This window comes from Haliaeetus albicilla, chromosome 16, assembly GCF_947461875.1.
Source record: "Haliaeetus albicilla chromosome 16, bHalAlb1.1, whole genome shotgun sequence".
Taxonomy (NCBI): Eukaryota; Metazoa; Chordata; class Aves; order Accipitriformes; family Accipitridae; genus Haliaeetus; species Haliaeetus albicilla.
Genome location: NC_091498.1, coordinates 32,650,783 through 32,661,653, shown reverse-complemented (window position 1 = coordinate 32,661,653; position 10,871 = coordinate 32,650,783). Strand labels below are relative to the sequence as shown.

Below are 10,871 nucleotides of genomic sequence, written 5' to 3'. Positions count from 1 at the left end.
TGCAGAAAACAGATAAGGCAGTCAAAACACAAAGCTAACTACAGCCAAGTGAGCAATGCTGGACCAGACAGTTCCCAGATATGCAGGGAGCCTTACAGCACTTGTTTTATTGTTCAGAGAGATTCCCTCATGGGTGGTGAACTCCCCGGGTTCACTCAGGGCCACTAAGGAAACCTTGAAAAAGCCATTTTGCTTACCAAGCAGTAGCGCACAGCCCATGAGACAGCTCCAGAGGAGCAACTGCTAGGGACTGCGTGGGAAACGGCTGTGCCACCATCCAGGGACCACATAAGCTGTTCTCATCGAGGACGAGTCTGCAAGAGCACTTGCAATCCTTTTGCACACCTCTTGCACACACCAGCAGCTTTGGCCTTGCACCCCAAGACCTGTAAGCGCCCCAAGCTCAGCACCTGCGGACAGCTCTCACCTGTGTTTAAATGCAGACATTCCCATCAGGCAACCCAGACCCCATTCCTCACAGAGGTGCTGACCCTGCTGCATGGTTTCAAGCAGGTTATTTTATTCCTCTCTGCTCTTGCTCCCATTTGGGCCTCTCCTTGCGTTTTTGGGATGTCCGTGTAGACTGCACAGCTGTCGGACCCGTCCGCGGAGGGGGGGTGTAGCCTTTGGTGCCACAGGGCCAGGACACTCTGATGGCAGAAGACGATGGCAATGCCACCAAGCAAGCTGTCAGCTGGCTTCCAGGGACAGCGCTCCCAGTGAGATGCTTTTCCAAAAGCAACATTACAAAATGCTTCCTCCTAAAGCACAGGCTGATACACCAAGCCTTGCAGAGACAAGCTTTGCCACCAACGCCTTTCCTGCCTAAAAGGCAGGGGCTTAAATATTCCTATGACAGCAGCTGTCAAGAGCAAATTGGAAAAAAAATAAGTCAAGCTGCAGCAGATTGTCCTTCCGCTTGCTCTGTTCTCACTGGAAAAGCCAACAGTAGCTCAGCTCTGGGCTGCGTCCAGATCGCTCACCCCAAGACCCTGAGCACCCAAGTCTGCTCCCACACTGGCACCTTCCAAGCACTTCTAAGTCCTGTACCCCAACAGATCCAAGTGGGAAGTTCAGGCAAGGAATAGAAGAACAGCGCAGCACTGGTTTGTTTTCTAAATCAATACGATTTTTCAAATTTATTTTTTAAGAATTACTTCTAATATATCTTTCTCACAGAAGGAGGGTATAGGGAATGTTCTCATTCCATCTGTAAACACTGAAATACAGATCTGGGAAACCAGGGAAGAGACACAAAAAAGTGCATTTTACAAAATTATCAACTAAAATATATTTTACATGTATTACGTTTCAATTTAAATTCTACCGACTGCATTTTCAGTTTCAAAAAATATTTCCATATCTAATAGATTAAAAAAGCATGAAATATTTTCATTATGGATAAGACATTTCAATTCATTTACATGCTGTTTGCACAACAGCATAAGCAACCACGTGAATCTCGAACAACGTTCTTGGCCTGAAGCAGATTCTAACATGAGAAGAGTCAGGATTTGTCCTCTCCAGGCACAGGCCAAAGCCCGTTCCAGACCCAGGGCAAGTACAATTTCTCTTCTACCTGGAGAGGAGCCAGGACAAAGGTGGGAGCAGGGGGGAGAGGGGTCACAAGAAGGAGTTGCAGCGAGTTACTGTGGTTTCCAAGGCTGGGTTTCAAACCCTTCCCTGACTGTGCAGCAAAGCTCAGGGTTTGCCTGGCAGGTGGGTCTTGAAGCATCCTGCATCTGATGGCACTTTTGCTAGAGGAAGGCAGCCGCAGGCAGCTTGCCTGCTTCTGGCTGGGTGTCACAGGAGTCCCTGCCAAGTCAAGCACGTGCATTTAGGGCTTCCCACGCCACCGTCGTGTGCCACGGCCCCAGGGTGCAGCTGCTCTGTTCCCCTCCCGCACCGCTCTGCCCTGGGCAGCCACGATCCCCTCTTTCACAACGGGCAGGAGCGGCTCTGCTTCTCCAGCATCCTCCCTCCCTGCTGAAGAGCAGAGCCGCCTAACATCCTCTCCCGGCAGCATGAGAGACCGCTTTCTCCAACACCTCCTTGCATCCCCGTGGCACTTTCATCTGAGACCCCCAGAAGCGCTCCTGACTCCCATCCTGATACAGCACCACCGTATCAGCAGCCCAACCGCATCGTTCCAAGAGACCACCAGTGCCCAAGTTAATTGTTAAGGAGAAATCTGAGCAATTACTTTGACACTAACAGTATCTTGAGGTATAAATGAGATAAGACGCTTCACCCGCAAATTCGTGCTTGCATACCTAGGATCAAACCTCCTGGAGCTGGGGTTTTCCCCCAGGCTATGCAAGCAAGAATAATTAGGGCTTTTCCAGCATCCTTGGCAACACTGAGCAGGGATCATCCACGGACAGCAAGGAGACATGTGCCCTGCTCGCCCACCGGGGCAGGTGCCAGATCTTGTCTTCTCCTCTCAAGTCATCATCTTCTAGACACGTTCCCCTCTTTGGTATGTAGAGCAAATCTCTGGAGAACTCCTGCATTAACAAACTATTTCCATGTAACGCATTTGCTGCTGTGGGGTTTTCTCTCCAGGCCAGGCAGGTGTGCAGCCATCAGAGCAAGCCAGCAAGCCCTCCGTTCCCACTGTGCCGGCACCCACGGGGAGTACAGGTAGTGCTACTTCCACTGACAGGACAACATTAAAGCAGTACGAACACTTCCACCATTTAACACAAGTTCAGAAGCCCCAAAAGACTGGAAAAATGCAGATCCCTAGTTTCAATGAGCAACTCCAGCCAGCAGGAACATGGGCCAAGATGGTGTTGATTCTCCTTCTTTACGTTAGTGCAATCTAGAAATGGACTCCCAGCTTGGTGTGACTCAAACGGACTGTTACACTGTCCTTTGGTTTGCTTTAGAATTAACTCGAACAGTTTGCGTTAAGATAAACTAGCGTCTATCTAGGATCTATACACGTAAGGCAAGAGGCAATATCTGTGGGGCTCGGGTCACATTTGTCAATGCGAACCTTTCCCAATGCTCAGTTCCTTTCAGGAGCCACAAAGCCACTTTGGTGAGCTTGCTCGGACGCCAAGATGAGTTTGGAGGGGGGGAGGCTGCAAGGCAGCGCTGAGACAGCACTGCTGATGGCTTCAACAGTACGCCCAGGGTCAGGAGAGTCACATCAGGGGAGGGAAGTTAAAATTTTAAAAAGCCATAAAACACTCAAGAAAAGGGTTTGCCATTTCACCCTCCAGCCTCTAGCTTCTTCACACTGAAGATGTATAGGGTTAAACAGGGACTGTAAATGACGTTACATGAAAACAAACTGGGAAGGAGTAAACCCACTTCTATCGCTACGGCCCCCTAAGCCATTAGAGGAAAAGCAATACTCAGAAGAGAAAACATGGTTCTCGCCAGCAGAGCCCACTTTGTGTGCTCCCAGCTTCAGAGCGACGCACGCCTGCTGGTGCTGCGCTTTTTGGGGCACGAGATCCTTTGGGGCAAGGTCAGGGCATCTGCGACAGAGGCACAGCTCTCTAACACTGCACTGGGATGTAAAGCCTACGATCTTGCCAGCTCCCTCTCTGCTCTGCGATGGAGCAGATTTCCAAGCCTGGCTGCCAAGCTCAGTCCAGGCAGTGAATCAAAGAACAGTGAGGTGAGGGGAAGGGAAAGATGAGGGAAAATAGGGGTCACCTCTCCCCCTGACAGAGCAAAACCTATTCAAGCACGACACGAGGCCACTCTGCATCCAGGTAGCTTCCAAAGCAACAGTTGTATTTTGAAGCAGATCTCACCCACCAGGAATCCTCACAGTCTGTCCTGTGGGACAAAGAAGACTCTCCTGTGCTCTGCCAAGGAACTGGTCTCAGTCCTCACACTTCACATCAGGGCACGAAAACCACAGAACTGTCACAGCTTGACTCAGACAATGCACCAAAGCACCCCTCCTGCACCTTTCCACCATTCCCACCAGCGATGGCTCTGGATTCAGTTTACTGGCTTTTATCCCCTGCAAACCCCTCCCAATATATGCATCTCTAGATACATATATAGATATAGATTTACATATGCAAGTACCTATATCTATATACATATATTTATTTTATACGTATATATTTTCATTTATGCTTTTAATGAAGTGCTGTGCTTTCAACTGCTGCCTTCCTCTACAGGGATCTGCTCCTGCGCACACTTTTCAGTCCGAGGAAAGAGCGCTGGGCGCTCTCATCTGCAAGCAGCACAAGGTAAGTTGTTGAGAGTGCACAGATGTCCCAGACCATCCGCCTGCTGTCGGCTCTCCGGTGCCACTCATCCTCACCGCGGTCCGACTGAAGAATGGTGCTACTGCGGGTTCTTCAAGATGCGCCCGTGTCTGAAGTCATAGACGTGACGACAGAGGAAAACCAGCTCAGGGTCAGTGTCCTCAGGCACCTTGCGGTGCAGAGGTGTGGAGTACTCTTCTGAGGGAGGAACCATAATTGTTTTCCTGCCTGGGATCCCTTCGACTCGACGCTTTGCCAAGGCACAAAATCTGCAACGCAATTACATTAGAAGAGTTAGCACAAACTCGTTTCACCTTCCGCTGTTTGTGTCAATCTGTCTCACCAGAAGCCACAACTGTGGCTGCTGAAGGACAAGGGGGGGAAGGGGAAGGGGAGGGGTGCGGAGGGGAATTAAGCTTTGCTCAAGAGAAGGACATGAAGTAGCTACTGCTTTTGAGCCCACCCTGAACTGTAGGAAGCAGCACAGCAGTTTACATTTCTATACTGGTGGATGCCATACAGTATGAAAGATGACTGCAGTTAGTCCACCTTGCTTTTACTACTTTGGCCTCCGTTTTGTTAATTAGCCCCAGAAAAGGCTTATACATCAGGCTGTTTAGGCAAATGAAGAATTCAGGATGCCTTCCTCTCAAAGGTGACCTTACTCACAACAGCATGAAAAAATTCCTGCCAATAGCCATTCCAGAGGACTAGGCTGTTAGAAAGGAAACAAGCTGTTGGATCCAAAGCTTAGGGGTTTGTTTTTTTTCGTTGCTTGGTTTTGGGGGGGCAAGGGAGATGGGGTGGGGGTGGGTGTTTTGTGGTTTTGGGCTTGGGTTTTTTTGTTGTTTTGTTTTTTAGAGTTTCCAAAAGAAAGATCAAAATTCATCTTATAAAGAGTTTGTAAAACAGTTTGGTTTCAGAAATTCAAACAGCAGAGCACTAGGCTAGGAACAGGAGGACTAAAAAGAGTGCATTAGGGTTTAAACATCCCCTCTGCAGCAAGACTGCACAGTCAACAAGATGCACTCAGCAAAACTGAAGAGGTTTAAAGCACTATTTTGCATTATGGATTTGTGTGTCCATCCAACCCCTATTTTCATTCTGCCCTGCACATCCATCCATCAAAGGATGGCAGTCTTGAATATGGATGCTCGGAAGTTCTTACTGACAAAGTTTCAATTCAATCAACCAGAGCTTAACAGTAAAGGCCCGAGTCACTACTTGGAGCGATGCTGCTGCCAAAACATCCAGATTTGTGAGCACATACACTAATGTCTAGTAGCAACACCAACAAAAGTGTATCAGCAGGCCTTTTGGCTAGCTATGGAACCTGTGTCCCCTAGGGGATAGATATACAGGATGATTTCCTGCCTTGCTTAGTTTTTAGCTCCAAGTTACAGGTTTTCCTGCACCGTCCTCCACTGATGTCCACATGCTGTGGTACCAAGGTCATACAAGCATAAACATTTGCGAGCCCCTTAGAGCATATATATTACACAAAACAGAGACGTAATAATGCTAGAGTGGAAGAAGCACCCACAGACTGCAGTACCAAACTTGTATGTAGAGTGAGTGTAATTCATCCAGCTCCAGCTAGACCAAAGTCTGTAAAGCTGGGACAGTTCTGCTGGGTGATGGTTGGAAATGGAAAGAGTGACAAGAGCTGGAGACAGATGAAGGTCTCAGGAACAGCAGCAAGTTAAGAGCACCACCTACCTGCAGTACTCTGCAAAGGTCAGCACGTAGCATTTCTCCTCTATGCAGGCAACACTGTTTTCGTCCTGATGCCGGGATGCAAAGATCTCATTCTGCAAGAGAAGGAAGAGGTCACCCAGCTAACCAAGAGCCCCAGGGTGGTAGAGCTAGTTCCACACCTTCACCCATCACCTTAAAGGGAAGTCTATCAAAGCATGCTCATAGCAGATACGCTTTAGAGGCAATATTTCACATAATGCAGACACCTTCCAGGTGTTTTGGGACCTCTTTATAGTGTGCACCAGAATTTTATCCAGCAACACGTGAGCAAAGCATTAAGAGTTCTCCCATCATTTAACACTGCCCAGGACACTTTGTGAGGCCAAGTGTCCAAACCCCAGACATACTGCTGATGTTACAAAAAGCACTTCAGCAGCAAGGCTGCTACCAGTTACACCACTCAGCCTCCTCTTTCCTCCTAGGGATGACAGACAGCTTGTGGCCACCGCTGAGAAGTGTCCCAGGAGATGAGCTTTTGCAATGCTGCACTGGAAAAAAAGCAGCATTTTGAAAGCACTATTGCGACGCCTAGGAATGACAATGAGACAGGCAAGGGGGAGGATAGGCTGAGTCTATCATGGGAGGTACTGCAGAGGCTCAGAAAAACCCCTGCAAGAGGTGCCTTTGCACCAGCTTATCCACAATCTGACTTTGTGCACAGACTCCACGTGGAAGGATCCTTCAGACTGCATCCAGAAAACCCAGTAAGCAACGCTCCTGCGGGCAGGAGGTTGGAAGACTCCCCACCCACACATTCTTCTGAGCTCCTAGGGATGTTCTTCATTCATTTTCCCTTTCCTGTGCTGGAAACCCTTCTAATTCATTTCTACAGTTAAGAATTGAAATGGAGGTTGAATAGCACTTTGCTGTCTTTACTACTACCCTGTGACACACGACCAGTCTTTCTAATCCATCTCTACATCAAAGCTAAAGGAATCCCTTCTTTTCCAACCCTTTCCTCATGCCAATTCAATTAAAAAGGCTAGTTTAGTAAGGGAAGTAGCAATAGCCCTTTTTCCCAGGGTAATTTAGGAAACTTGGCTCTGCAGCAGGCAGGAATGGTTAGATATGGGGCAACCCAGACGGAGCCATTTGAAAGAATTTCAGGTGTGGTTAGGTCAGCAAAGACAATCTCTGGGAATAAGGATGCTCTGCACAAATCTGGAAGCATTACCTGCAGGCTTTGTTTCTGCTTACAGGCCTGAGGAAGGAAGCAAGCTGGAAGGAAAGACTCACAAAAGGGTCACCGTTTGGGGACATGCTTAATCAGAGAAACTGAAAATGCCACACCTTGCTTCTGCACGTTGGGGTTTTGGTCTACTCCTTAAATCAAAACTATCTGAGTCATCTTTGGCAAGCCCATCCCGGCTACTCAGCTGAAATGGTACTCTCTCATTTGAAGTCTTGTGTAATTAAGCAGGTGTGCAAGAAACTGGCTTAATTCCTCCTGGCCAGACTACTGGCACTCTCTCTACGCTAAAATGCAACTGGATATGGTCACACTTCATTTACAGACCAGAAAACTATAAGGTACCACGTTTGGGTTTAGAAACTCATCTGTGCCCTACAAGTCAGGCAGGTACAATTCCCTGGCTCTTCCTCAGTCCTGCTCTCACCCACCACCTCCCTCCTCTTTTATTTAAAAAAGTAAATAAAGGAAAAATACACCAAGTATTTTGGTGGGTTGAAAACAGCAGTAAATTCTCCATTCCCAGTTTAAAAACAGCTTATCTTGTCACCCAACGCAAGCCCGTGCAAAGCAGAGCAAGGTGTGAAGTCATAATGATTCACACATTTCTCCTTTTAAAAGGCAAACTCTATTATACTGGCACAACATCCTCAAGACAGTCTTTAATTCTCCTCATAAATCTATACAGGGGAAGGATGATGCATCCACGTTCCTGCACAAAACAAACAAGTTTCTGGAGTTTAAGCAGCAGATTAAAGGATTTATGTTAAAAAGCCAGCACATGATATAGGTACTCCAATGTCCTGCAGAATTGCAGCACGAGCTTTTGCATCGAGCTCTGCATTTCTGGGTGAATTAGAATACCCTTTTCAGAAAGGCATCTGATCTTGATTCAGTATTAACTCACTCTTCCTTACTCCTAAGGTGGCAGTCAAAATAACTTTTCACTTAACGCGCACAATTTTCTCAGATTAAAGGGAGAAACATTAAAACTTAACAGAGGCAGCCACGTAAAGAACGCAGCAGCTTCTGTTACAGCCCAGAGTTTCTACACATGACAATAAATTGGGGAAAAGCCCATCTATGGGACACCACCACTCAACACATCTGGCAACAGCTGCATCACAGCCAAAAGACAGCTCCATTTTACTCAAAACAGAAGCTCAGCCCCGAGTTTGAGGCCACCCAGGAATGCAGGGAGATAGTCAGGGTAATCCCCTCTTCCTGCAGAAATACAGACATACCAGGATACCCCCACCCTGAGTTTCACACTGGGATGGCTCACCTGGTGCATACTGGGGTTGCGGCCTCCCTGAGTGTGCTCCGGTCTGTAATACCACAGGAGGCTCATCATCAGCTCCCCTGCAAGAAGATTTATTAAAATACGTCAAGCCTCAGTTTTCTCATAGTGTTTTCCCACTAATACCCAGCTTCCTCCTCCTGCTTCATCCCTTTCATTCCCACAGCGCTCACGTAGAGGCAGCTGTGCAGTGATAAATATTTCATGCTGAACTAGGTGTCCTTTTGTTACAGCAAGAGGCTGTATGAAGTCGGTCACATTGCTATTCCGTTACACCTTCCCCCCCTTCTACTTGTGTTACATCATCACAAAGAGGTCAGACGCGCACACACACACAAAAAAAACCCCAAAAAACAAAATCAAACATTTCCATCTGAAAAATGTATCCATTCAGACTGCAAGCTGGCAAAGATGCTCATCCAAAGCTCGGTACTTGCAACGTTAACTCACAGGTTCATGCCAGAATTGCTGTCACAGGATGACATAACCAAGATGGGCCTCACCACACACTGATCACGTCTTTTACGCATAACTTTTTTTTTAAAAAAAAAACTTTTAAGCAAGACCTTTACTTTATAACATTTGGCACAGATTCCTTGGTTCAGGTATCGCTAGTCAGACACAGGACCTTAACATCAAAACCACACCACTCCAATCACCACCTCCACTCAGGTCCCATCAAGAGCTTCCACAGACAAGCCTGTGCTGCACACCAACTCCCAGCCCAGATGCTGGATAGAGCATTTGAGTAAACAGCAGCTCCTGAGATGTCTGCTGCAATGAAATAATAAAGGAGATCATTGCTAAGACGGGCACTTGGCAGATATTATGCGCTTTCACGACCAGGAAGATTTTGATTACCAGTCCCAGGCTAGTGATTAAAGAGCATTTCAGTTCCTGGAACCATCTGAACAAAAGCCATGGAGCTAACCTCTTCCTCTTTATCACCTGGTCTGGCAGCAGTGGAGTACCCTAACAAGCTTGCAGCTCTCCTGAGATCCATCATTTCCCCGGTTCCAACTCACCCTCATCTGTCAAGCACAAAGGCAATACATATTCTTTTGGCACAGTACCTGTTTTGGGGTCTTCCCACAGTGCCGATATCTTCGCAACATATGGCATAGATTTCTTCCGGGGTCCTGATTTCAAGAGGACAGTATCTCGTACCCGGATAATCTCCCCATCTCTCTCCACAGCCTGATAGCTCTTGCGAACAGCTGGCTCTGGCTCATTCTATACCATTAGAACACACACAAAAAATAAAGCCACCAGAGTGTATAGGCAAAGAGTTATACTTTATTGTTTGCTACCCCAATCCAAGACTCCTTGGTCCTGCCACAAACTAGAAAGTTGCCTAAGCCTACTCAGAACTAAGTGCTTCCATTCCAAGAGATCTCAGAGAAGTCATACAGCATAAGACCACTCATGGCATCTCTATTCCCACCAGGCTGGCTTATAACAACAAAGATCAGGTCAAACAAATTACTTTTTCTATGGGTAGGGCACTTGTAGGTAAAGAAGGTTCAACAAGGAGTAGCATCCAAGTGCTCACAGATCATACGTGGCCATTGTTTTCAAATAAAGCAAGAGACAAACCTCTACTATTTTTCCTATGTAGTGCTGGCAGTAAGAAGCAGCTCATCAGTGGGACAGCAGGTCTCACAAAAGCACATATTTCTGAAATGAACACCCTTATTTCAAATTAAAAACCAACTGCTCCTTCAATTCTGCATGCAAAAAACAAAAACCTTCAGAAAAATCACCATTTTACCTGCCTACCTGTAGGTGTGTGTTTCCTTCATAATCAAAGGCATGGAAAACTAGGCATATTTTGAATGCTATGCATTTATCTGATACAAACATTGTAAGATAACAGATGAAACACGAAACATTTCACATGAACAGGGCAGGGAGTGGCAGGGAGGCCGTGGCATAAATCTTTCATTCACGAGATTGCTACCATTTCCTCTGTAGCCTCCAACATTACAAAATGATCACTTTTTGGACTATGAACTGGGGGAGGGTTATTTTATTTTGCCTGAAAACTCATTTCAGAATGCCTGAGCAGGATGGGTTTAACCTCCTGCCAGATCACCCAGGCAAAGTTGGAAGCATTATGTGCCAGGACTTAAGGAGATTAACAGTGCACTGCTCCTTTCAAAGCGTCAAAGTCTGAGCGATGGATGCAAGAGGCCCGTCTCTGGCTTTCACGGGCTTCATCCTTGCACAGCCCTTGGTACCTGTACACAGCCCTAAGAGCTGAAGCTACAGAACCCGTCCTGGATGATGCTCTCAGCAGCTCGAGGTTATACCACCACACCAAATGGCAGCACAGACAAGTCCGTTTGGACCACAGCTCTCTTCACTATTGACATTACTATTT

General features: G+C 47.0%; 1 protein-coding gene across 2 annotated transcripts in view; it reads right to left on the bottom strand.

The window, feature by feature from the left end:
- Positions 1-1,107: 1,107 nt before the first annotated feature.
- Positions 1,108-10,871, bottom strand: part of BAHD1 (bromo adjacent homology domain containing 1) — a 42,304-nt gene continuing 32,540 nt past the window's right edge. For both annotated transcript variants that reach the window (XM_069804374.1, XM_069804375.1), the window contains exons 4-7: positions 9,562-9,721; positions 8,474-8,550; positions 5,961-6,052; positions 1,108-4,510 (exon numbers count right to left, since the gene is read on the bottom strand). In XM_069804374.1, coding sequence (XP_069660475.1) covers positions 4,321-4,510; positions 5,961-6,052; positions 8,474-8,550; positions 9,562-9,721 — 519 coding nt within the window. In that variant the 3' untranslated portion in view covers positions 1,108-4,320. The remainder of the gene's footprint in view (positions 4,511-5,960; positions 6,053-8,473; positions 8,551-9,561; positions 9,722-10,871) is intronic.